Raw genomic sequence first — 27,599 nt, 5'->3', positions numbered from 1 at the left:
AAATAACAATGAGACAATAGTAAAATAGTGATTAAGCTAAAATCCTTGAAAACAATCCATCAAAAACAATTAAATTTACAGTTCTAAGAATTCATGTTTTGAACTAGAAATTTGTACTGATAATTTTGTATAAAAAATAAAGTTTATTTTTTTAATCACTTACTGACTCTTGTAGTCTATCTATAATTTCAAACATATTCATTTTCAATATCGAGCGTTGCCACTCATTGTAAAAGTAAGCCCCACTCTTACGTTTCGGTATTTTTATTTGGTATTTTTTCGCCCCCAAAGTCAGAGTCCCCCTCAAGAGAGAACTTTCGCTGAGAGCAAGCTTTTTGGGGAGCAACGAGTCTATTTAAGCAACTCGCAAAAATAATCCAATGTAATGTAATTTTGCCTGACACGGAATATAGAGGCTCTGCATTCGATATCTCACCGCCCGCACTTGTTTACGTTGGCTTAAACATTTTGAAAAGAAGTCTAAAAAATAACTACGGTTAAATCGCCGGTGGAAAAAATATATAGAACGCGAGCCGTTGTGCGTCGGATCGGTGGATTATGTGCATTTGAAAATCGAAAAAAGTAATTGCAAGCCAAAAAACCGAAAAGCGTGCTCGCCAATTAACTCCAGCTTCGCCCCGCCCCCGCCACCGCCCCCTCACCTGCTCTCAACGCCCCTCTCTCTTCAGTTGTGCAAGTGTATGTAAAAATGTGAGAGAAGAGAGCAACAAAAAAAAAAAAAACACTCTACGTGCGCGTAATAAAAAACGAGGTGGTCGGTGGGCGGGGGGTGGTGTAGGTGGCCCCCTCCCCAAAAAAAATACAAAATATACATACATACAGAAATCTACCTATCCGTTGGTGTTGTTGTTGTTACTTGAAGGTTTTTTCGGTGGGGGACAATCAATAAACACGAGAGCTGCGTGTGAAAAAGAGAGCGGAGAGGCAAGGAGACGAGAGGAGAGAGTGAATTGCAGGTGGAAACAGGGGGATCTTGAATGAGAGAGTGGGAGAAAAGAGTGCAGAGAGGGGGGCTTGCGCATATGATTCAAATGCCGGTTTTAAGCTCAGTTTTTTTTAGCCCCAATTATTAAGCAAGTGCTACGATCATTTTACTAATTACTTGTCCTAATCAGCAGACATTTAATTAACAAGATCAAAATCTCATTTTAAAATAAAGTAACTTGACACACAGTCGAAAAAAAACTGCAAAATGCAAGTGCTGCTTGACTTATCGACTACTATCGATAATCGGTAATTGGGTCATGGGCGCCTACTTTGCAAGATGCCAATCAGAATTTGCCCATATACTTTTAGAAACGAAAAAATTATAGCAGTTTTTGGGGTCCAGTGTAGGAGTTGCAAACAGCAAAAAATTCAAGATAAATTCAGCCGAGTGAAATATAAACAAACAAACATTTTTATTTATGCGAAATAAACTGAACAATTACATGGGCGAAAAATCATAAAACCAGTTTTTTTTAATGATGAACAAAATTAAACCATATATCATTGATAAGCATGCGCCTTGCCAAATTCCGATAAGATTGGTTTATTTTTCAATAATTTTTTTATTGGCTTAACGAGTTGCAAAAATTCGCCATAAGAAATATAAAAACTTAAGCTGTTAAAATTATTCTGAATGTTAAAATACACATCAAAAAATGTCTGTTTAAACGAAAAACAATTAATTAAACGTTAAATGGCTGAAAACCGAAAACGTTTTTTACTGTGGTAACAATTTTAAAACAATGGCTCAATAAAAGTCAAGAGTAAACAAAATCTTGTGTATTGCCCTTTTGGGATATTAATTGATAAAATACAGAAAAGGATAATTAAACACTAAAAACGCCTAATTAACTTCTCTTTTATTTAAAATAAACCGAATAATAAATCATAGATTACATGCGCTGTGCACCTTTTCAATTAGCTTAATGGCAGTAGTTTTCTCATCTTATTGACATTTTGGGTGTGTGTAGAAAACAGAAGGTATTGAAACCTCAGCAAATACATTTTTGTAAATCAAAATGTAATAACGAAATTCTGCTAAAACATCAAAGTCAATGCTCAAAACAACAACTAAAACCAACCAGTCGAAATAAAAGTAAAAATAACAAAATCAACAAAAGTAACAAATTAAATTTGGTTTTAGCCGTAAAGAGACCGAGAGAGAAGAGGAAGGAAAAAGGCCAACAAGAAGTAAGGGAAAGGAAAACCAGGCGGTGAAACAGGTGGACGCAGAAGATTCACCCACCCAACAGAAACCATCATCGCCAGCAGGTGACAGCCGAGCAGAAAGTCAGGTGAGTCTCGCTTCGAGTTCGAGTCCATTTCATTTTCGCATTTTCATTACGATTCTGCTGCCATTTCTGTTTGCCTCCCCGTGCGATTAAATATTTCACGCGCTTATCAATTGCTCAAGGGTTGGCATTGCTTGATAAACAAACACAACTAAAAAGCAAACAGAAATTAAAACAGCCAGCAAAAGTCGCCTACTTAAGCAGGCGGGAGAGCAGGTGAAGCGATCGGGGATCGGTGGGCTCGGAATTCCGAACAGATATTAAAAAAAATACGGAATAATGGAACTTTTGATAGCAGAAATATGTGCTAGTGGCCTTAGAAACCAAATATGAATAACTTGACTAACTAAATGATAAATATCTCCATTATTAGCCAGCACAGAAAATCAAAGGCTTTTTTAAAAGGAGTGCTGGCGAAAAAAGATGTTTTTAAAAATGTTCATTTTCTCGGAAAAATTACCAAAATCTAGGTGAACAGGTATACGACTGTATAAAATGTTTTAGGAAGTATTTATTGTGCAATATAAAAAAGGTTTGTCTAACCTCATTAAAGTTTAAAATAGATTTATAGATTAACGAAACTCATAATTTTTTGTTGAGGTGGTGTTTTTCATAAAAAGATAATTAGTTCCCTGATTGCTTTAGATAGTAAATATGTTGTGCTAAAATCACCTCAAGTCCTAAAGTCCTTACCCCTTGCAGTAATCCAACTATTTTTCTTCGTTTGAAATCCTCTTTTCTCCTTTTGCTAATGAAATCGCGATAACAAATTCCTCTGCTCGTCCCCGATGAGCTGTATTCGTAATTAATTCCATTCCGTTCGAAAACGGGAAGACGAGAATAAAAACCTGGCAATACAGCTGGACAACAGGCGAGAGAGACAACCATCCATCAGCGGCAAAACACACAATTCCCAGGCCAAATTCAATCCCAACTTGGGAGGGCGGGGCTGTGGGCCAAATATATGTATGTATGTATTTATGTATGTATGTATAGATGTATAAATCGGTGGCAGGACGACTTCAATGCGTATTCGATTCAATGGCCCGAGGGTCGCCACCCTTGAAAGGCCCTTATTCCGCTTATGGCTGTGGGCCCACTTCCACTTCCATTTCCATTCCCTTCTTTCATTGTCGTAGGACGAGAGCAGATTCCTGTCATGTCCTCACGTTTCCTGGACCCGCGGAGCTTATGGCCCGGCTTAGTTTCAGCTGGGATTCCTTTCGTTTATTGATTGATTCTGCTCTCCGCCAATGGGCCGAGTACCGGAGTAGAAAGTCATCAATAATATTTGTTCGGCAGTGGGAAATGTTCTAAAAATACAAAAACACATTTTGTAGTTTCGCCCCCTTAAAAAAAAACTAAATGAAAAAGTTGCCAGTCGGCTTTAAGGCATTTTTATTGACAAGAGTCCTTCCTTTGGCTTCCTTTCATGTTGCATATCCATTTTTATTTATTTTCTTTTCGGGAACCTGAAACTGGAATTGACAAGGGTGAACAGCGCGGCACGTGAAAAACTCATCATAAACTGAAAGGACAAAGGCGGCGAGAAACGCCTTTTTATTGTCCTCGTTTTTGTTTTCATTCCCTGCGATATACATCTTTTATTTCTCTTCCCCTTTATGCCAAACAATTGGCTGGGAAAATTGTTTTTCCATTTTGATTCGCAATTAATTTTGCAATCCAGAAATAGAACACATCGGGTAAACAAAAAAGGCAACACGGCGTATGCGCAATATTTGCTGTGTATTCAATTTCCACCTGGCCGAAAAACATGGAAATCAGCTTTGGAGCGCAGTCAAACTTAAGTTGATGTTATTAATTAGTTGCACAAGTTTGTGAGTTGCGGTGATAATGCCTCGCAACTCTGACGGATGTTGATAAATTATGTGTAAATACAACATTTTCATGCCCAAAGTGAGTCACACTCTTCGAAAAGTTATTGCGCATAATTTGCGTCTTCTTCAAAAAGTGGCCAACAAATTTTTGTGGCTGCCTGAATAAATAATCATAATTTTCTCCGCTGCCCACCCAGCACCCCAATCAGAGCAAAAAAAAACGAAATGAAAAGAAATATTCACACAGCAAAAATTTAATTGTTTGGCCAAAAGGAAAGAAGAAACGAACGGAACGAAAACGGCCAATAAAAGCCACGACCTTCGGCCAAGAAAAAGCGAACAAAAAATTAAATCAAACCACCCAACCCAGCCCTCCTCCTTCTTGATGTACGTTCTATATATTCGTATAGTGTGGGCAAGGGGCATCCAGATTTCTGCTCAGATTCGGGAAGCTCTTCAGCAATTCTCTTTTTTATGGCGTCGAGGCAATTCCTTCCAGCAATTAGAATGGGAAAATCGATACGAGACAGCCCCAGAAATTAGACACATTATTAGCATGTGATTTTGGGGTTTTAGGTCTTAGAATACATTTATGGTTCGAACCTTATCAAACAACCTAAAAACCATTTCTTAAATAGTTAAAAGCAGAAATGCCAAACAAATTTGTTTGTCAACTTTTTGTGTGCCAAGTGGGATTTACTTGTCGTGTTTTCCGGAAGCCTCTCCGTATACCAGCTTCATTTTCTTAGCTCATTTGATTACACGAACTTGGAAAGTTTTCCGTAGTTTTCTTTTCGTTGCCGTCTAAGACCTTTTGGAACTAATTAGGAGGGCAACCGCATTTTGCTTTGATGGCAGGGCCAAAGTTTCCATTGGCTTTCCTCCGTCTGATGCCAACCACTTGGCCTCCTCGCCCCCGGCAAACTTATATTGATTAAGTTTTATTTTTCCCATGTATATACACCACGTATATATATATTAAACAAACGATAAAGTTGCAGAGTCGAGATAAGCAGACGCGGCACGTGAGGCAGAAACTATTATTAGTTGACAGAGTTCAAAATAGATTAAGTATACGCCGCCGTCAGCCAATTAACTGGCGATCTACAAGCCATTGATCCCCATTAGGTTTCTCGATTTCGGTCTCAGTTTTCCCAGGTTGTCAATATGCCACAGATGTCACTTCTTTTGGGGCAACCGATGACAGGTCCCCTGAAATGTGTCATCGGCCAAATGCGAACCAAAAGCTGGCCGCATTTTCATTTCATTTCTGCCCGCCTCGGTTTATTAGTCGTAAATTTGGACTTGCTTTTGTGCGAAACTCATAAATTTCATTGTCTCTGTGAGGCTTTTAATATGCACGGCATTTGTCTGCAGCTCAGCAGAAAACGCTGAATGCCGAAATGAAAAACCACCCACGCATAGGATCCCCAAATACATATATATATGTTATATATATTTAAGGCATATGTCAGCAGTCTGGTGAGAAGAAGTATGGCAATAAACGGGGCCAGATTGACCCACTGAGTTTTTTTTTTTTGTCTCGAGTCAGTCTCAATCTGAAATCCCCGGCCACTGATATCTTATCTAGCTTCCACTGACGCATTTACCGTGGACTTACTTATATCTAAAGTCTTGGCTTATCACTGTATATACAAATACCTCTTATGTGCATGCTAAATAGGTTCTGATTTGATGACGCTGTTTGCCCTCAACATTTCTGCCTTTTGCTGGCCACTTTCTGATGAATACAAGCATTTCTTCATTTAAAGTTAGCTAGGAACTAGTATCTTTAAAAAACTATGTGCTTTGATGGAAAATTTGGTTTCTCCATGGAGTAGGAATGTTAATCTAGTAAATGTTTACTATTACTGTGCTCAACTGATTCTTGTTTCCCTTTAACAAAATTAGTCACACCAGGCAGCTTTAAATATTACCATTATCTATATCCAAAGTCTTGGCTTATCACTGTATCGTGTCTATGTGCTGGCGAAATGAGTTTGATTTGATGACGCCTTTTGGCTGATGACACCTGCGGTTCCGAGTCGCCACTAATTAGAAAAACTTTTCTAGTACGCTGGCAACTTTTAACTTTTGTTGATTGCAAAACTTTGCTTTTTATAGTGGCCAGGTTAAGTTGGGGATCCACTTTTCTTTCTGAGGTGGGGGCAAGTGGATGGAAATGATTGACTGACTGATGGCCAGCGACATTATCTGGCTGCTGTTGCTGGTCTGTTTCACTTGCGGGCTGCTCCACTCACGCACTTTAGTCGCTGCCGTCGGCCAACTGACAGAACTTTGGCTTTAATCGATTTAACAATTTTTTCCCTTAACCCCGGCTACCCAAACTCAAACCCAAGACCGCCAGCCCCCAGCTCCGCAATCCCCTGGCCGAAGGCCAGTGACGAGCTTGTTGTGTTGCCCACAGGCAAACATCAAAAGTCAAGCAGCTGCGTGACGTCAATTGGAGCCACGAACCGAAGGCCGCCGGAGTGGGTGGCAGTTGTTTGGGGCCCGTCTTATAGAGAGTGTGGTCAGAGGAGCGACCCACACATCCCCGAACAGACCAAAACGGGCCGGCATTACTTCTATTTGCCCACGTACAGTGTGTAGTGTAATCTATTGCCAGTTGGCGAGTTGGCGAGTTTCTCCCCGAGTTACATACACTTATTCACAACTACACATTGTCGTTCAAAAATTGGATAATTGTTTTAGATTCATTTGTCCAAGCGAAAGGTGGTTATTTTCTGCTCAAGCGTGTGAAGCTAAGGCAAACATTTTGAGGGGCTTTTGTGACAAGTTAACTTACTTTGAAAGGTATGCATTTTTCATTAACAAACTATTTTTAAATCTTTAGTGCTTTATCAAAACTTTAAGAAGACTTTAAACGCTTGCTAATGAACTTGCAGCGCTTGATTAGAGGTCCACCTTTTTGAAAATGTTCAAAGAAGCCACTAACCCAATTTGGCAAACAGAAAGCCCGCCCAGACTTCAATGTATTTATGGAATACCGGGGTGACCTTTTCTCCGGAATTTCCTTTGAATAACTGCCCCCACATGGCTGACTTTGGGGCATCCTAATTGATAATTTAAGGGCTTTCTGTCTAGCCCCACTCCCCAATAACCCGGGGACTCGAGAGTTGAGAGCACGATTTAATTTATTTCGCTCTGAATCGAGCTGCAGTGCCCCAAGACATTGCAGGCAATTTAATTATGGAATATTTATTCAACTGAGATGTGAAATCTGTTTTATTATTTAATCCTGGGCGCATGTGTACTCTGCGAAAATCTCCGCTCCGAAAATGTTGTTTTTTTTGTTGACATTACTTTGGAATTGTTTTCTTTATTTTCGGCAGTAGTAAATTCGTTTTCCTTTGTTGGTTGTTTTTAAGATTATTTACTTACGTTTTGAACCTTTTGTCCTCTAGCTTGTTTTTTTTTGGTATCTCGTTGTTCTGTGAAGTGTGTTTTTATTTGCTTTTTGTCCTTTTTGGCCAAAGGTCTGGGACCTTTGTTGCATTGTCCGGCGGCTTAAAGCCTTTAAACAAGTTTAAGCCGTGTTCAAGTTTATCGGGAATCTGACTTGCAACTTCCCTGTTTTCTGGCATGCTTTTTTATGTATCTACCTTGGGTTTTTCTTACCCCAAATTTGTGGGGCAACATTATTTTTTACCTGAAAAGTTTTGGCAAATTCCGCCACGTGTAATGGCCATAAAGCTCCTGCAAGGCCGCCGAAGAAAAAAAAAAGGCGACGAGCTGAGTAAATTTAATTTTTCATACCAAACAGGGGAGGCAAGTGAAAATATTTGCCAGGATAGAAGAACTTGGGGGCATAAAAATCCAAGCTACATGTTGCGCTTTTCTGAGCTGACTCTTTAAAACATATACGTATATATATATATATATGTATGTACGTGCACCATATGCAAACTCTACGTCTGCCACACCCACAGAAAAATACACACAAACTCGCAGAACATATGCAACCCATAAATAAACATAAGTTGTCGCTGGTGTTCCCATTTCGATGCTCTTTTTCTTTATGGGCGCCAGGCAGCAGTTTTTATATTCCTTATTTTCTTTCTCTCATATGTACATTTTATATATATTCATATTCGTATGTATTTACATAGATATGCATGTGTTTTTTATTCGATTTCCATTGTTGCTGCGGTCGAAAGGGGAGTGCGAAAAAAAGCGAAGATAAAGTTTTGAGTGGGCTAAAAATCGTAGGAGGGGAGTCAATTGGATTTTATTCCACAGACAATCGACGGCTTCTGAATTTAAATATTTTCAGCTGGTTGCTTTTGGCTCGGTTAGTAATATTTATCACATTTTAATGAGCCTGGCAGTTTAATACTCAATTTATTTATCTGCTGACTTTGTTATTGAGTTATTGCGTTAAAACTTAATTGGTCAAACTTTCGGCAACCAAATGTTTTCTGGCAGATGGATTTGATTCAATTAGTCACTTTAATTGTTTGTCGTTTAAGTAAGTTATATTTGATTTTTTTTCACTGCGCTGTTGAACAATAAATGCTAGCACTTGAAATGTCAATTTGAATTATCATTTAAATGTTTTTTTTTATTTAATTAATTATTATTTTCCACTTAGCATCTACTCCACTCTTTAAAAGCAAATACCTAAATAAATACGAATATGTGTTTAAATAGATATTTTTGTAATTATCCGTAAATACCCAATTTAAATCGCATCGATAAGCATTTGTTTTGAAATCAATTGAAATATTTGTGCTGCTAATTTTTTGGACACTTAACACAACGTTGGATAATAAAAAAACAATTCAGCATTTTGTGTCTGCCCGATTAATTGCTAATTATGCAATTAATTTGCGGCCTTTGTCAATGGCTTGTGTCTAATCACTGTCCCATTTGTCTGGGGCGCACATATTTTGAGTTAAGTACGCAAATACCCGAATCCGTGAATTTGTGGTACTCGGCGTGGAATGGCGAGAATTTCTGAGCGATTTGAATATTTAAATATGCATTCAGTGGAAGTTGGGGCACGACGAGTGTCGCTGTCGACTAAATGGCCTCAGTTTTGTTTATCGCACGACAAATGTCACTCGACCGTTTCAAATGGCTGTCATACTTGCTGTTTTTTTTCAACTTTTTTTTTGTTCCACCTCTACCACTATTTGGTCGTTTTTGGTGCAATGACAGGCGTAACACGTCATCGGCTTATGAATCGCCACAGTTTTATTTTCGAAGCGCTCGACCTATCCGATTGTTTTCTGTGGTTTTTCTTGCTTTGTTTCCCTCTCCCTTCGAACCTGCGAATCGGACTAATTTCAAGTGCCAATTTAGTGGCGCCCAAAGCAGGACAAGCACTCGGTGTCACCGCCAGTCGCAGCGGCAATCACTATTGCAGCCTTGGGCGAATTGTCGAGTCCTCTTCCTGCCACTTGGACATACAAGCAAGCCCCAGTAAATCAAACTATAAACTATGCAAAACGAATCGTTATTGTAGGATTGATAGTTTAAGTTTTACTTTGTTAAAAGAGAATAGTAAATTTGGCATTTAAATTAAGAGAATGTTTTTTAAAGTATAGTAATAATAATTATAGTTTCAATAACCGCAAATTTAAAAACAAGTACGAAATTGCTATGAGGTTTAAGTTTTTTTACACTTTAGGTAAAAAACAAACCTTTTTCTCACATATTTATTGTTGCAAATTCTGGTTACAAAAGTTTGACCTGTAACTGTATGCACATGACGTCATTGTCTTGTTGGCTAAGTGATTTCCAATGCAGTCAGCGGCAATGCAGGCCAAGTGGGGGAAACTGATTTGCATAAGTGTCGGCCGACGGTGGATAATAAAGTGAAGTTGTGGCCATGGGAAGCCAGCCCCATGCATATCATCAAAATGGCTCAAACTGAAACACAAATTTGCGTTCGCTTAGCACATTTCGCACATTAACCCACATGCAAAAAATGGGGGGTCGTCCAAGGAAAGCCTTGTTTTGTCTATTGTTCGTGGTCTTTTTTGCCAGTTTCAAGGCAGCAAGCCTTTCTCAAACGGCTTTTTGCATAATTATCCAGAAGGTGGAAACGCAAACACTAAACAAGGCGACCTGGTTACAAAAAGGCACATAACATACGCAAGTGCTTATATTTAGATATTTCCGCCAGGAATAATTATAGCCCGCTTGCAAGGGCTTCCAGTTTATTTAACTCGCCTCCCCGCCTGAGGTCTAATTAATTGAGTCGGCTTAGCTGCATTGCGTAGGCGTTCCTATTTTCCACACACTAAATGTGTAGATGCAGCACACGTCTCTGTTTGCCTTTCAAATTTCCATTCCAGGATGCCGCAATGTATGCAGTTGTAATTGCCAAATTGCAAGCAAATTTGCGAACGTCAAATGACGCTTTTGTTTCTCATGTTGCAGAACAATGCGGTCGTGTTGTCTGTAATCAGGACTTTGCAGTTAGCAAAGGTTTCGTAATAAGAGTAGATTAAATATTAAAAGCTAGAGCTTAGGAAATGCGGATTAATTTTCACATCTTGACTATTTAATGTATTTAGTGTATATACTTCTATTCTTGGCCACGCGAAAACGTGGTTCTCAGCGCTTTTACAGTGTTGTTAATTATGTTTTGGAACACTTTTAATTATCGGAAAACCCGAGGCCCGGGGCAAACAGCCAAACAGATAATATCCACAGACAAATTGGCCTGCTTTGCGCTGTTTGCCCGGCTGTAATCCCCGGTTTTTGGCCCCCTTAGTTTATCGTCTTGAATTGGGCAATGGCAATGGGCAATCAATGCGGCAAGCGAACTGGAACTGGAACTACAAAAACACTCAGCCACTCGCCTTTTGTTGCTATTTATCGTGTGCCTTTGCTTTTATCTATACTGCCATGTTGTTAATTGCCGAAAAACTTGGGTACAAGTTCTACTTTTCTTCACGTTTTGCTATCCGTTTATTCGGTTTTTCGGTATTTTTCCCCCCAAAACGCTTTTTTGCCTTTTGGCCGGGCTTGTTTGCTTTGAGCACGCGCCGTTAAAAACTGCCACGCGCAACAAATTTTCGGGAGACGGTCGGCGGTGGAAAGGAGGAGCCGTGTTTAAAATTAAACTGAGAAAACGACAGGCAACAGCGTCGAATAGAAATGTTTTTATGGGGTAAGAGCGTCGGCGGGAACAAATGTAGATAAACGTTTTGTTACAACCCATAATCGCTTCTCCTAGGATGGATACAAACACAGATACAGATACAAGTACATCCGTTAACGCACACAGAGAAGGGTGGAGGGTACAGTAAACACCAGGAAAAGAAAATAATCCCAAGATCTTCCATGTTAAATTCATGAAATAGTCTGTACTACATGCTAAGGAATTTCCAAGGAAATTGTTTATTAAATGAATTTATTATTGGTAGTTTATAGATATTATTTAAAATATATTACTTTACTATAAGTGCCCACTGTAGCAGTCGCGTTTTATGTATCCGCGCGTATCTGCTGTTGGTTTTGCAGCTCCCACCTTTAAAGTATCTCAATCTCCAGCTGCAGACGAGTATCCGAGTATCTGTATCTGTTGCCCGCCTCAGCGAACAGGCAACATAATTGCTCACTAATTTAACGCTAATGGACATCAATTTGAGCATCCATCCAGCAGTTTATCATTCTGGCCATAATCACGGGATGGCAGGAAGGATCAGGGGAGAAGGCATTGCGTAGGTAGCCATGGGAATTAACTATTTATAGCCAACAGATGGATTGTCCTCCTGTCCTCCTGACAGCAGGAGACAGATGACAGGTCCTTGACGAATCTTGAGAGTCGCCAAGGGAGCTAAATTAGGAACTTAGACTCTTGTTAATCATCCGACGGGAAGGATTTAAAGTCTGGCCAAGAGACAATGCCATTAAACTCCCGTAAAAGTTGCCAGACATATTTCAGAATATCGTAAAGTGATTTGAGCTGATTTTGTAGGGCGCCTTGAAATCCAATAGATTAAAAAATAATTGAATCGACTTCAGACCAAAGCGAAAAAGCTAAAAGCGAAAAGAGCCAAGAACAATTGAGACCGGTGGATCCGGCCGGGGAAAAGTAAAAAGACAAAGGTTAACTGACAAGTCGTTGTCTCACTGCCACCATAACTCCACTCATTCCATTTTAAAATTGAATGCGAAGGGCGCCATGTAGACATGCGTTTGAATTCGATATGAAATCGTGTGTATGCCCTGGTGAATTTTCTTTTTCGCTTCGCGTGGGCCGTAAAATTCCTTTTGACAGCTTTAAGCGTTCCATTCCCGTTGTGAAAACCCATATGTGCATACACTGAGAAAAAAGAAGATGGCATTGTATACACAAAATATGAATACCTACTCTACGCTTTTAAATAATCCCATTTGTTTACCATTTATTTCGCTAATTAAGTGCCCGCATTATTAATTTGCTGTACCTACTTGTAAGCTTTTAAATAGTGGAAACCTTTTTTCTCTGTAAACATGTACATGTAACCCCTGCAACAAAAGGCATTTGAAATGTGTGAGTCAGCAGACCGCATCACCGCGCTTTCACCCCTGATTTTCCCCCAATTTTCCCCCACTTTTCGCAACCGTTTAGTGAGCCTCTCATTACGCATACGACATGTGTTCTGCTGGGCGTTAATAAATCAATACCCAGGCGTAGTATTTTGACAAACATTTTCAAGCCGATAACCTTTTCACTTTAACCTCAAAGAGGGAGATGGCATGCCCCATGAAGAAAGAGATGGGATGATCAAAAAGGAGGGAGATGGGTAGAATGGCAGTGGCAGAAACAAATAAGAAATTCGCCATTAAAGTTGCGTGACGAAGTGAAATTTGCGTCGAATACTCGCGGGACTTTTTCTTCTCCTTGCCCAGGATATACAGAAGTCAGTGTATGTGCATGTGTATGTGCATATGTATATGTAAAGTCCTGACATTTAGAGCAAACGACCCAAAGTCGGAACCTCTCTCGTCATGTGGCGCATTTTGAGCTCAAGTGCCGGCGGCGCCCTGAAGTATGCCCTGAAATTGCTTTGATGTGGATGCGATATTTTGTTGTCAAAATACTAACATGTATATAACACATATTCATATGGGCATTCGAATACGTACGACTGGCTGTATGGAAAGCCACCCGCTAAGGGCCAAATGTCAACGGGAATTAAGTGCTCGCCGCCTTACTTTTCTTTTTTTTTTTGCTCCATCTCGGGCTGCCACTTTGACGCATTGACCGGAAGAGAAGGGAAAACATTTTCCCCCGAAGTTAAAGATGGCAGAAAATTTGAATCGGGGGGCCGGGAAGATAAACATCGGTGGCAGGGCCAACGGGAAATATTAAAGCAGCAAAGGTCAGGTAACATTTGGGAAATGTTTTCATCAAGGGATTTATTTTATCTTTTTGGGCTAAAGTTTAGTTTCGTTACAAGCTCTGCACTGAAACTTTTCTGAGCGCTGTTCAATTTCGGGGTAGAGAAACCCGAAAGGTGCCAATTCTGGGGAAAGCTGAACTGTAATAAAACAAAATGATGAGAAGTCTAACTAACGCAACGTAAAGTACCTTAAAACAATATAAAATTAAAACGAAAACTGCAGGTTGTGCACAAAATATAAATATTGTTTTTGCAAAAAGCATATTGTTAGGGAAACTGACCTTTCTAATTGCAAACTTTAAAGTAACTTAATTTTCTCCTAATCCATCAACAATTATCAAGTATCAGTTTCTTGCATTTTTAATTGCATTCTGTAGGAAATTATAATGAATTCAATTGTTGGCTCGTTTTTGGCAGATAGTTTCCATATGAATATGTGAAATAAAATCACAGACAATGACATTGCACACGAACTGTAGCCTTGCTGGAAAAGCTTCTCCTCGAAAATCCGAATTTCCTCCTGCCGGTTCTGCCATCAAGACACTTAACCCAATTCGAATTCAATAGAGTGGGGAGGTCAAGTGGGGTTGGGCTGGCGGGGTTGGCGGGCTGCCTTTGGGTCTGGGTGAAAAACTGTCAATGACACGGACAGACCTCGATATATGGTCATGGGACATGCATAATAATTAGGCCGCCTTGAGTGCCTCTTTGTTTGAGGTCTTCCAACTGTTGAACACACACGGCCTGACCATCAAATCCGAGATGTGTCCATGTCCATGTAGGCTGCCTAATTAGGCGCACACATTTTAAGTTCGCCGTTCCCTAATGAAGTCATTCGGAGCAGCGTTTGTTGCGTCCGTCGCTCTTGAACCCGAAAACCCGAAAACCCAAAACCCACGAACAGGTGTCCCATTTCTGAATTGTTGACGTAATTGGATAGGCCAACTGGCACAGAATTCCGACGAAGGATCCCGAAAACAGGTCGCCTGAGTCACAAAAACAACGCCAGTTGGCAACTTACCATCGGGATTTTGTGTCATCTGGTCTTTGGGGTCCAGGAAGTCCTCAAGGCTGTTCTGTGGCGTATTTTGGTTAAGTAACTGTTTTGTTATTCGATATCAAAGGGACAACATGGATAGAGATATTTATGTTAAAATATTAGTAAGATTAAACTGTGTTCGAAGAGTTTAAACTATGTATTTAAATACAAGTTATTTCAGTGGTTTTTAAGCGGGACTTAAAATGGTTAACCACATCTTTAAATTTCCTTTAAACCCCCTTAAATAACTCCACCGATTAGTTATGGGTGAACAGCAAAAAAACTGATTCCAAATGTAAATGCAATTTTAAAGTTGAATTCAATTTTGTTGCTGGCGCAAAACTGAAATCCGCAATTTTGTAAAAGAGCAAACATGGGTGGCGAAGTGGAGGGGTCAAGGGTCAGGCAACCGAACGCCACTTTCCACCCACAGTGGGTGGTGGGCGGTGGTGGGTGGTGGGAGGGTGTGTGTGCGGTCAGGTGCTTTCACATTTCACCACCACCACCTGCAGCAGCAGCAGTAAAAATGACATTAAAGTGGAAGTCATATGCACATGGTTAACTCGCCACGCAAAACCAAGCCGTAATCATTTTGATGGCCCTCTGGAGGGAGGATGAAATGGGGATTGGGATCGGGCTTGGGATCAGGAGGGGACAGAGGGTCCTCCGTGGGTGCAACAGTTTACCATGTGGAGGAGCTGGTGGCGAAATTAGTTTGCCTTAATCCCATAAAAGTGCTGCATGCTGCAGCTGTTAATGATTACCGTGTTGATGATGATGATACCAATGATGATGACAATGATGATGACAATGATGATGATAATGATGATGGTAATGATAATGATGGCCAGCTCGACCAGCGGATAGAGACATGAACCGAATCCCGGGAAATTCCATTAGGGGGAATGGGAGTGCGAATGCAAAACGCGAATATAAATGAAAATGTTAATGGAAATGCCAATATAAAACAGCTGCAGCAATAGCGAAAAATATTCACAATATTCACAGAATTCCCATCAACTGTTTTTAGTAGAAATAAAAAATTAACATCCCTTTCATTAAAATCGCTTATGGCCGATGGTAAAGTTGTGTAATTTTCATAAAACATAATCAGCAAAACGAAAGGTTAGATACGCAAGAACACACATTTATGCTGAAATATTTTAAACAGCTTTTCCCTTCTTGATTTTCCCCTAGTGCATAAAAATAAAATCCAGTAAAATGTGATTACTCTAGAGAAAATTGAACAAATTCCCTTGCCAATAATCAAGTTTTCAACTTTTTATCAAATTTAATCAGCATTACTCAACTGAACTGAGCTACCTGCAAGCGGCAGAAATTACCTTACAGTTTCGTCGCGAAAAGGTTTTAAAGTCTGAGTCAGGTGACTTCTCCTATTTTACGAGTGTGTAGATATATATGTATGTATGTACATATATACCGTCTATAACTGTCGGCCAAATGGTTGTGCATTTTTACTTTCGTTCTCCGGCAGCTGCGGAAATTGTGAGGAAATGAAAATGGTTTAACTTTTCTTTCTTGTGTGCTCTCCGCTTCTTTTTCCTAGTTTTTTTTTTTTCTACTGCGGCCAGTCCGCACGTAAATCCTTGACTGATGGGTGGAAAATGGGGAAAAGCGAGGGGTGTTTGGGGGAGGAGCGGGGTTTCATTCAGCCTCTTATTACTTGAGTCGGACTATTTATAGCTTTCTCAGATGTTTGTGCAATTGCCATTCGTGTGGTTGCAGTGCGTTGAGTGAACCACCTTGACCCACTCTAATTGCAATCGCACCGCCGCCTAATGCCTAATGTTCTCAGCCAGACGAAAGGCAACTGAAAAAAGCAGTCGACAGACGACAGACGACAGACGGCTTTTAACCTGGCCAATCAGTGGAGGCACTTAAACGCCCAATTGGTTATTGAGTCGAGTCGAGTCGAGAGGTTTTTCGATTAAATTTTCAACGCAAACGAGGGCGCGGCACAAACCTTTATTAGTTTTAAATATTTATTTGTTCCGCCAGGAGGCCGCAGGGCAAGTTGAATATTAATGAACTTAATTGAAAAAGTTTGGCTAAAACAACAGAGGGAACAGGAACAATATCCTGAAGTCTTGTGCCCCGGCAAGAATTCATTTTCAAATTGGGCCAAATAAAATGTTGCGGGCACAAGAAGTTATTCCAGAAATTATTCCACCCCCACAAAAACCAAGTCTCAATACTCAATTTACATAATTACGCACATTCGACGGAAACTTATAAATATTTATGCTGATGCCTCAAAAATGAGGTTCTTTGTGATTTTCTAGGCGAAAAAGGGGAATGGGGAAGTTTTTACCAGAGAGCTCGGAAAAATAGGTTTACAAATAATCAGCCAGCAGTCCAGAATCAGGAAAATTATTTTATCACTACTTAAGGTTCTTTACAATTTAGTTATTAAACAAATGATTGCAGGTTAATAATAATTATATAATATAATGTCTAACAAGCACGATAATTTGTCAAATTGATATTTAATTTAAGGGGTTTGTTTTGTATATATCACTGAAGCTGAAGCGTTTTGTTTACCAACCTAATTATATCACGTCATTCATAGAAAACTGAATATCAGTTCGTTATCTGTTCTGGCTGAAAGTGTTCTATAAGCACGTTTTTAACTGCATCAGCAGTTGTGACCTCATGTCGCCTTTTTACTGAGAATCGCACAGACATTCACTGCCGGCGAAATCAATTTCTATAAAAATAAAGAAACCCAAGTGAAAAGTGAATTACTCGTAAATTATATTTGTCGCAGCTCGTTTTTGGGTGGCGCAGATATTTAACATGAATCTCACGTCTGTCGTTGTCGCCGAACGACCCAACCGGACCAAAATCTCGAATTGTGCACTGTTGAATCATGAGCCGAGTTGGGTTTTCGGCTGACTGATGGCTGGTGGGCGATGGTTGATGACTGGTGGTGGCGACGACAATAACAGCGATGTGGTGCTGCTGGTGGAGCAGGGAGCAGCGGGTGGGTAATTGCCGTCTAAATGACCGACAGCCAGCAGGTGACCATTGGCCGCAGGTCGAGCTCGGAATTCCATCCAATGTCGCATCTCCCCTTCCCCCTGAAAAACCCCGATGCCTTGGAGCTCTGAACTCTGGACACTTTTCGGGTCTCCGATTGCAGTTCATGAGGTGCAGTAAATTTAAAGGGGGCAGGGCTTAACTTTCAGTGTTTTTCCATTTTCCATTGAACGCGGTTGTAGATCAAATGAAGCTCGTTTCATGAAAATGGATAAGCTTAAACAGAAGTGCAATTACGATTTAATCTGATTATGATGATATGCAGTTATTGAAAGTATTTAAACAAAGTAGTTTATAATTATTACTTAGAATATATACATTTCTTGCTTTTGTATCAAATATTTATTTAATTTCTATATCGATTCTCTTGCAGCACAAATATGTCTAGCGATTCGAGTCGAAGGATCCAGGTGCCCGAGGAGCTGAAGGAGGTGCTGCTGCAGTTCTCGATCTCCTTCCTGGTGGAACAGCCCCCGGATGTGATCGACTACGCCGTCGAATACTTCACCAAACTCCAAGCCGAACGTCCAAGTGTGGGTCACACAGATAATAGTACCGATGACCAGCTGAGCGTGAACTCACAAGATGCCGATGGTAAGTGGAGTTTTAAAGTCTTGCGAGTTCTTCAACTGCCTGCTTAAACTGTCGGAATCCCATGGTTTGGTGCCCAAAGTTATTCGATGGCGTGTCCTGTCAAGTTTTTCCTGCCTCAACTGCCATCCTCGTGACTTTTTTCCAGCTCTCTAGCTTTGCATTTCTTGCCTCTGCTGCGTGTTGCAAAATACTTGCCTCGGATATTTTTACTCTTTTCACGTACTTTTACTACAGTTTTACAGCGCCTTCTGCCCAGTTTGTGTTTTATTTTCGCTTTCGCTTTTCGCATCATGCAATCTGCTGCGAACTGCTGCGAATTGCTGCGTAGTGGCTGCAAATCTCTGACATCAGCAATGTCAGTTTGCTTCGACATATAGACAATCTGGTGCTGGTTCTGGTGCTGGTGCAATTCCCCCGACAATTCTGGCCAATTTTTTGTTTTCGGTTATGAGCGCAGGTCGGGGGAAATCAAGATTTATTTGTCGGCCGCAAAATTGAAAAGTTTTCTCGGGCAGCGAACGATATTTTCCCTTCTTTCCGAGAGCTTTTCTTCGGCACGTTTTCGGTTGGATAATTAGCCTGGGCCAACACGCATATGGCCATAAATCTTTTTGCTCCCACAACGAGCATACAAAATACCAAATTAAATAATGATGGCGATGAAGCTTTAGCCGAGTTCAATTTGCTCCATCATTCCCCCCCATTCAGCATGCAGGCCCCCTCTCCATTCGGCCTTCTCCGTCTGCCGGCTTTTGTTCACAGCTTCCTTTTGCGTGTTTATCTTCCGGTTAATCAAACACGCAGTCCTCCGGGGAGGAGGTGGCTGCCACGTCAAGTGGCAGGAGGCTGGTAGCTGTTATATGCTGGCTGCTGGCGGAAAATGAAATGGGCCAAGCTGCTCCTGTCATTAAAAATCTATTAATTGTGCACACACAGCACACAGACCGAAGAGCTGAGCCAACTTGCAGCTGCCAATCCGTTCGCTGCTTGAATAGTAGATCCACTTACGGCCAGACATCCGAGGGACCCCATAAAATGTCAATTAAAGAGACTTTAGTTTGGTTGGTTATAAGCAGAGATTTAAGAGAAAAAGGAACATAAAATAGTTGTTATTCCTCGAAGATTATAAAGCATACATACAGCTTTAAAGGCGAGAAAACAATTTCTGATTTGTTGACCTCAAAAACTATTGCTTACTTTTTTCAAAGGTTTTTAAGTGGCTTACTTTTAATCGAAAACTTGGGTTTAGTTTACCTTAAAGTAAGACCACAAAGCCTTCAATTTATGATAGTTTGCGAGCCAGTGTCTCACTATTAACGTCTGGCTGCCCTCTTGGCCAACTTTGGCCGCAATCGCTGCGCAGTGAAGCCAGCGAAATCGCTTCATCGCTGCAACCTCAACTGGAGCGAAAATGGCACGCAAATAGCTCCGGGCCACGCCCCCTTACGGAGCACCGCCCACCGCCCACCTTTCCGGATTGCTGCCATCGATCGGTGTCTGTATTTTTATGCTTTGATGTCTATTTGCGAGCGGAAACCTTGCTGCAAAGTTTTTTGTTTAACTTTGGGCCTTAAAGTTGGCTGGGCATTAATATCGCGCATACGCCGCATAGGCCGCACGGGCCTTTCTGGCCTAATAAGGTGTGTGTGCGGCTGGCGCAGTGGTCAAAGGTACATTTTATTAACGCTCCTGTTGGCCACAGCCTCCAAGCGGAGGGAAAAACGTTCGCAACGGGGGGTAAGTGTTCCAAGGGGGAGGAAGGGGGGTTGGTTATAGGTTATATGTTTTGCAGGACTGGCGGGAGTGGCAGGACCACTGGAGCATACTGATGAACAGCTCAGCTCAGCAGCAGTCGCACACGCTTCATCGGGCGCACAGGGCGCATGACACGCCCCGCAGGGCGGTGCCAAATGCTCCAAAGGATAAGAGGGGGTGAATAAGAGGGGAGGGGGGGGGAGGAAAAGTGGGTGGGGGAACGTGCCACAATGGAGTGAGTTACATTTCAACATTATTGACATGCCAGCAGCGCTTGTGGCAGGACTCTGGGCCCACTCTTTGGTGGCAATGATGGCAAAACCTGAACGGAAGCGCCGTCTCTCTCTGTTTTCCTTTTTTTTTTCTGTCCTCCTGTTGCGCTTGATAATAATGTGTATATGAATGCTTATATGAAAAAGCTGAGGGAATGCTCATGTTAATCAAGACAAAGCAAAGTGTTGCTGCTATTTATAAAGCGGCACAGCGAAAAAAACTATTCGTGTTGTTAAGTAAAACGGCACAAAAAAGTTTATTGATTGAAAAATAAATTTATTAATTTTCAATGTAACTTTTTGCAAGGAAATGAAAATATAATTCTTCTTGTTTTTTAACTAGAGTTTCTTGAATGGAAATAATTCGCTTGGGTATTTACCCAACTGTAAGCTAACTCATCTGTTGTTTTTCTCAGTGCTTGGCCAACAAAGCGACAGACAGCTGGCGCACACACACACGCCGTACGGTGTACAGTGGGGCCTGTATAAATAGACGGTCGACAACCACTGGACCGCTTGAGTGGCGTGTTGTGCTGCCTACTTACAGGCACTATTTCCGCCTTGGTTTGACGTTTGCCTGTCGCCAGCGACTCCAGCGGTTTGTGATGCTGTGCCTCTTGTGGCACCATTGGCACTTTCAGTCGCTCGGAGGACGTCACAAGGATAGCACGCACATCCGAAACCGTCCTTCAGTCGGTTTGTCACTCAGTTTTTTAAGCCAGCTTCCCTGTCGCCAATTTCCCCCATTCATTGCGCCTCGCGTCGGAAGTTTTCCTCCTACATACATATATTTATATATATATATACCAGTATATATATATATATATATATATATCCCGTTGATCTCGTCGCCGTCACTCGCAGTCGTCCTCGTCGCTGTTGTCTCATTCTGCTAATGAAATTAATGCAGCCAACTTTTTATTTGCCATTCTTAATTGAATTCCCAGCTTATTTGCTTGAGTGCATGTGTGTGTTTGCAGGGCAGGCAACTTGTTTAATTGAAATACTTTCGTTGCATCAATTACTAAATGATATTCAAAGTTTTGCCAAGGGGTCTCAGTTGAAGTTTAAGATCCTGCCGAGCATAATGTTAATCTGTGTGGAAAATGCATTTATCAAATGAGTTTAAGGCTTTTGAGCAATAATTAAACGAAATTTCAATTTATAGTGTACAAATCAGAATCGAACAATTCAATTATGAGATATTCTCCTGAGTAAATAATTTGGCACAATGATCTTCAGATCAGTCGTAAAAGTCGGAAACGCAGTATTTCATTGGCAAAACAATCTGATGGAAATCTTTCCAGTACTGCCAAGTTGAAAAATTGCAAATGCCACAAATTGGGAAATGGAAATTCTACTGATTGATGGACATCGGAAAATCTTCCTCCAATTGCCGGACTGTAAATCAAAAATCTGAACAAACCTGGCACATTAGGATGTAATAAAAGCCAGAACACGGGGGCAATTGCTGTCCAAGATTTCAGACGTGGGCGTCTTTGCTTTTGCTCACACAATGCAAACAGACGACGGGCATAAGTATATATATTCAGGGCTTGGATAAATACTTGTCTTGAGGGCAAAATAGACGTGCACTTGGGCCGTCTTGGTTTACAATTTTTGTGGCTTTAGTTGTAGGGAGGATGGAGGGGGGTGTTAGGGGAAAACTCGAGGGAAATCCAGAATGCGTGCCTGTGTAACTGTTTGGTAATTGCATCATTAGGTTGACACTCTAACTGGCAACTTGACACGACTGCGAGTGGAAAACTGCGGGTTGCAGTGCAAACATTTTCTGCCAATCCAAATCCCCAACCGAATCACGAAGCGAACTCTCTGATTTTGCTGTGCGGAGGAACACAGATATACAAACATTTTCAACTGACTTGCTGAAGGCTTCGCCAAACATTCGAGAGTGCATAAATATTTATTACGCATACGCAGCGTGTGACGGGAAAGCCAAGCGCTTGGCGATTTGCGCTGGATTTGATTTTTTTTTTCTTTTTGTGTATGTTTTTCGTTGTCGCTACATCAGTCACCTTGAGTCACATATACCTACCATACACCCCTCGAAAATATAAACACACACACGTCGTTTTTTTTTTCTAGTTATTTTTAAACGTGTTCATGCCTAACTGGTTTTCATTTTCGCGCTCGTTGCAACCGATTTGAAATCGTAACTAAATTCGGAAACACGCACATACTCGCAAAGCAGCGCCGCAATTGAAAATGTCCACTCAGGTGTCTGGTAATTTATTGGCCGGTGAGTATCGTGGACCGAATTTCGTTGACCAAAAACAAAATAAAGTAGACGAAAACATGCTCACTTAAGGTGTTGTGTTCGGCCCGAATGTATAATTACAGCAATTGATTTTGCGGTCATGTGAACCTGGGCAAACATTTAAATATCTGTAGCAGGGAAGGAAGACGATTCTCCAGCTTGTTTGACAAATATTCTCAGATGGAAATCTCAGCTGGACAGCGCCTCATATTTATGCAATTTTAATTGTCAGAGACACAAGCAACGAGATGGGTTTTAGACTCACTGAGGGAAAAAGTATTTAAATTTTAATATGTTTTAAATTGTACCTAAAGTTCAGCTATGAAGATATAAAATAATAGCAAAAAGCAGTCTGATTTTTAGTTGGTAAATTTTAATTGAAATATTTCTATGAGATCTAAATCTAAACTCGACTTTTGACCGGTGTACAATTCCGAGGCAGAGTGAAAAATTTGTGCTCATGCTTTCAAAGTTTGCCGTACATGGCAGAAAATTCCATTGGATTATGCTGTCTGCCGTTGATATGCGAGCTCCTCTGCAGTTCCATTTGAAATGCAATTGTGGCCCAGCAGGAGATGTGCCAGAGCAGCAAATTCCCGACTGATGGCATCGTTTAGATAACAGGGAGGCTATTTTCGGATGGATCATTTGGAGCAGACGCGGCAGTTCATGGGGTTCCCGTTTAGATTCGAGACCAAGCTCAAATAACTCTCACTTCTGATTTGTGATTACGTATTTCGTATTTGTTTATCCTTGCAGCAGAACCACCAGTTATGGCCAGTTCGCGGCGCAAATCAGTCTTCGCCGAGGCCTACGATCCGGAGGCGGATGACGACGATGATGGTGCCACCGCCGTGTTCCCCAAGACAGATGAGCAGCGGGCCCGCCTGGTGGAGTCGGTGAAGAACGTCCTCCTCTTCCGATCCCTCGAAAAGGAGCAGGTTGGTGGCATCCACACTACATAAATCATAAGTCCTGCGGGGAGGGGAAAGGAGCACCCAAAAAAGGGAAGGAGCTAAGGCACACACGCATCGACGTTTAACCCGAATAAGTGTCTGCCTGCGGTTTCCCTTTTACGGGGGATTATCCCCCATAAGGCCTCCCATTTACACCCCCTTCCCCCTCCACCTCCCCATCCCCCATTGACTCCCCTGGTAATCATCCCCTTGTAACTGATTTGTTTTCGCAGATGAACCAAGTTCTGGATGCGATGTTTGAGCGGAAGGTTCAGCCGGGCGACTATATCATCCGCCAGGGCGACGACGGCGATAACTTTTATGTTATTGAATCGTAAGTAAAACAAAACAAATTTCCAATCAAACTCGATGAATAATGCATACACTCTCTGTTTGCCGAAAGTTAACTAGAAGTTGGGGTAACTTTTTGTGATTTTGAATAGGCTGTCTGTCGTTAACATAACAATCAAAATTGCTCTCATATATCACCTTTGAATATTTTTTGCAAAATTGTAAACTCTTGGGTATTGTAGAAAATTAACTTTAAGCTTTAATATTTTATATGAGGTTTTTGAAGGGCTTCTTTATAATCACCCACTTTAAATCGCAACCCAATGAATTTCCCATAATTTACATCACAAATTAAACGTTTTAGAACGAAATCGAAAGAGTAAAACCGCATAATTACTCAGGCGAACAGAGCCAACCTCATTCGTTTTTGTGGGGCTTAATTAATTTGCGTTTGAATGGGACTTAGTATTTGATATGGCAATTAATGAGTGCTTACGTATTGATGGGCACACACGCACCGCGTCAATTAAAAATTGCATTCGATTAAAGTGGATTTTTCGTGTTTTTCTGGTCGCTTAACACCCTCAACTCAACTTTTCCGTACTCCGCAGGGGCGTCTACAAAGTCTATATTAATGACAGGCACATTAACACCTACAATCACACTGGACTATTTGGTGAATTAGCGCTGCTCTACAATATGCCCAGGTATGCGACCCTCTTCTATTTGATCGATTCATTATGCCAAATTTTCCGCGCTGTCTGAACCACAATTACAATGTGCTAATGACTCTATATTCTATATACTCCTCGTATACTCACATCTGTGTGAACGTGTCTCTAATGATGAATTTAAATATGTAGAGCGGCCACCGTTCAGGCGGAAACGAGTGGTCTACTCTGGGCCATGGATCGCCAGACCTTCCGACGCATCCTGTTGAAGTCGGCCTTCAGGAAGCGGAAAATGTACGAGGAGCTGTTGAACAGCGTGCCCATGCTGAAGGCCTTGCAGGTGGGTCCCTCCCCCACCCTCACTCCCCCCTTTCTTCTATTTACCCATCCTCAACCCAATCGATAATGTATATATCCAACCTTTTGCTCCAGAACTACGAACGCATGAATCTGGCGGATGCTTTGGTTTCGAAGAGCTACGACAACGGCGAACGCATCATCAAGCAGGGTGAGTGAATAATTAAGTTACAGGGCATTTAGCTAAGTGAATAAAGGTTCTATTAACATGCAAATTTGTGACTTGAAAGTTATTTATGGAGTATGTACAATGAATGGAATACAAACCCTACTGTTCATAGCTTTGGAAATATATTACTATATTTACTGAATTTATTATATCTTCATAGTGAAGAATGTTCTTCCCTTTTGTTCCTTTTGGGTTCCTGCTAATGACACCGATTTTTCTGCACATTCCCAGGTGACGCCGCCGACGGCATGTACTTCATCGAGGAGGGCACCGTGTCCGTGCGAATGGACCAGGACGACGCCGAGGTGGAGATCTCGCAGCTGGGCAAGGGCCAGTACTTCGGCGAGCTGGCGCTGGTGACACATCGACCCCGGGCCGCCTCGGTCTACGCCACAGGAGGCGTCGTCAAGCTGGCATGTGAGTGTCCTGGCCGGCGGACTGGCTACACGGAAAGCCTTTCAGCCGACGATTCGTCCCCAGCCCGAAAACCCCGCTTGACCTAATCCCTAATGCTTTTGTTTATTCGTTCTTTGTCCTCCTGTCCCCGTTCCCCGGCTCGATAACCTCGTATTTGTTGTGTGTTGTGTGTAGTCTTGGATGTAATCTGCTTCGAGCGCCTCATGGGAAAGTGCAGTGGGGGCATCCAGCGTAGCATTAGTGGGTATCGCTACCTGGAGGAGGATCTGCGCGAATACTTTGGCCACTTAGCCACTAATTAGTAGTAGAAGTAGTAATTGTAGTTTTACAGTAGACCAAACTCCCTTTTCATGACCCCCAAAAACAGAAGTAGTTAGCTATTTACGAGCAATTAAAAGTTTTGCTTCTTATTAAGTAATAAGGTCATGAAAATGGGTCTGTAGACTTTAAAATAAACCTGACTTTAACTCAAAACTCCGTCCAGTCCTAGACACCGAGGCCTTTGAACGAATCATGGGCTTCCTCACCGATGTGCTGAAACGCAATGTTGTGATCTATGAGCAAATGTTCACCGACATGGCACGCCGCAATACGAATTTGTGAACGAATCAGCTTAAAATCAGTTTAAAATGTTTTTATTTTTATAGGTTGTTATTCTAAATTCCAAATTGTTTAAATTATTTCGAACTTAATAAGGAACCATTCAAAATTAATTACTTAATGGTTAAGTATGTAATAAAATGTAGTTCTTTTCGGACACACACGCATACAGGAGTATATGTTATGGGCCAATCCCTCACCATCCCAAAAATAAAACCCACAGCACTTTGAAATTTGAATGTCTGAAGCTGACACAGGCATCTAAAGGTTGATGGATCGGTAAGAGAAGGATATCTAATTGAGATATAGTGGGGCCTGTGGTGATCAAGGAATGCATTTGAAGTGGAATTGGTTTGGTGATTGGTGCTAAAATGTTTTTAATTAAGTATTACTAACCCACCTTTCCCCAGAAATCCCAGCATGCTCTGAGTGTTTTCCATTCCTTTAGATAGATTTCCAAGACTAATTATATGACTCTTATTCCATTTAGTCCTCGATGTGAAGGCGTTTGAGCGTCTGCTGGGTCCCTGCATGGATATTATGAAGCGCAACATTGACGACTACGAGTCGCAGTTGGTGAAGATATTTGGCAGCAAAAACAATATCACCGACACACGATAAAAAGTCTGAACAACCAACCAACCAACCAACCAAGCAACCAACAACAACAACAACAACAAAACCACCATCAACAGCTACAACAAACAGCTAAGCAGCTACTAAAACTGAAAAAGGTCACTTGCAGGCTTCTAGGATTTTATTTTGTAACCATGTTTCTTTCAAATTGAGCAATACTACAGACAGCTAATAACAGCAGAACACAATCCACAACAATGCACAAATACCAAACAAACACACACAAGGACACAAAAATCATTTAAACTTAATCATGAATATTTGATAATTGAAATTAATCTACGAGTAATGAGTATAATACTACGGTAATAACGATGATGATGAGAGTGTTGATCATGTTGGGGAGAAGCTTAGCAATGTTTCTAATCAAAAAAAAAGAGAGAGACAAGCTAAAAAGCGAGTTAAGAATTGTATTGTATGTATTTAGCAATTGTAATTTGTAATGTATTTAATTGGGCGAAAATGAATTCAAACGCAATCAGCAAACCGAAACAACAAACGATTGGCTCAACGGGAATGTTAAAAGTACTAATTTAAGTTTTGTTTATTCATACCTTTTTGTTATCCATTGATTTATTGATAATTTAGAAAGTAACGCATACACTTGTTTCATTGGCTGCTAATTAAGTAATAAGCGAAAAGTAAGCAAAAATATATCACATAAGAGCAAATTGAACACAAACACACACATCAGCGATGCTTTTCCCACATACTATATGATGGTACTCGTATATCGAGAGATACTTACCCGGAAAATCGAAAAGTATTCGCCCAGGGAAACCCCAGATACTAACAACCAATTAATGTATGAACTAGTCTATACATGAAGCAGCTGGAGGACAGGTGTTTCGGCCATCTGAAGAGAGTGGGAGGAAAAGATATCAGATTTGCGAGTCCCCGAGATGTAGGCTTTCCACTTCCTTGAGCGATCTCACCGTAGGCTCACGAGAATGTTGTTGTTATTCAGTTCTCGGAACGCAAGGACAAAACAAAAATGT

General features: G+C 41.1%; 1 protein-coding gene across 2 annotated transcripts; it reads left to right on the top strand.

Moving 5' to 3' along the window:
- The first annotated feature begins 371 nt into the window (after positions 1-371).
- LOC108093698 (cAMP-dependent protein kinase type II regulatory subunit) lies at positions 372-27,283 on the top strand. 2 transcript variants are annotated; one of them, XM_017193886.2, is made up of 10 exons: positions 372-582; positions 2,153-2,303; positions 17,979-18,199; positions 23,264-23,445; positions 23,694-23,794; positions 24,363-24,458; positions 24,615-24,762; positions 24,855-24,930; positions 25,180-25,365; positions 26,456-27,283. In XM_017193886.2, exons 3-10 carry the CDS (start codon positions 17,986-17,988, stop codon positions 26,584-26,586), a joined length of 1,134 nt encoding a protein of 377 aa, XP_017049375.1. In that variant the 5' UTR covers positions 372-582; positions 2,153-2,303; positions 17,979-17,985; the 3' UTR covers positions 26,587-27,283. The 2 variants fall into 2 exon arrangements, with proteins under 2 accessions (XP_017049375.1, XP_017049376.1); XM_017193887.2 differs by lacking the exons at positions 372-582; positions 26,456-27,283 and adding an exon at positions 25,850-26,132 and having other exon boundaries at positions 1,982-2,303.
- The last annotated feature ends 316 nt before the right edge of the window (positions 27,284-27,599 follow it).

The sequence above is a fragment of the Drosophila ficusphila genome, unplaced genomic scaffold, assembly GCF_018152265.1.
Source record: "Drosophila ficusphila isolate 14025-0441.05 unplaced genomic scaffold, ASM1815226v1 contig_414, whole genome shotgun sequence".
Taxonomy (NCBI): domain Eukaryota; kingdom Metazoa; phylum Arthropoda; class Insecta; order Diptera; family Drosophilidae; genus Drosophila; species Drosophila ficusphila.
Note: the sequence above shows the minus strand (reverse complement) of the source record. Positions and strands in the feature narration are given on the sequence as shown.

Coding starts and splice junctions, on each gene's coding strand:
- LOC108093698 (XM_017193886.2), top strand. CDS start 17,986: ATGTCTAGCGATTCGAGTCGAAGGATCCAGGTGCCCGAGGAGCTGAAG. Junction 24,931..25,179: donor CGAACGCATCATCAAGCAGG/GTGAGTGAATAA, acceptor GCACATTCCCAG/GTGACGCCGCCGACGGCATG. Junction 25,366..26,455: donor AGGCGTCGTCAAGCTGGCAT/GTGAGTGTCCTG, acceptor TATTCCATTTAG/TCCTCGATGTGAAGGCGTTT.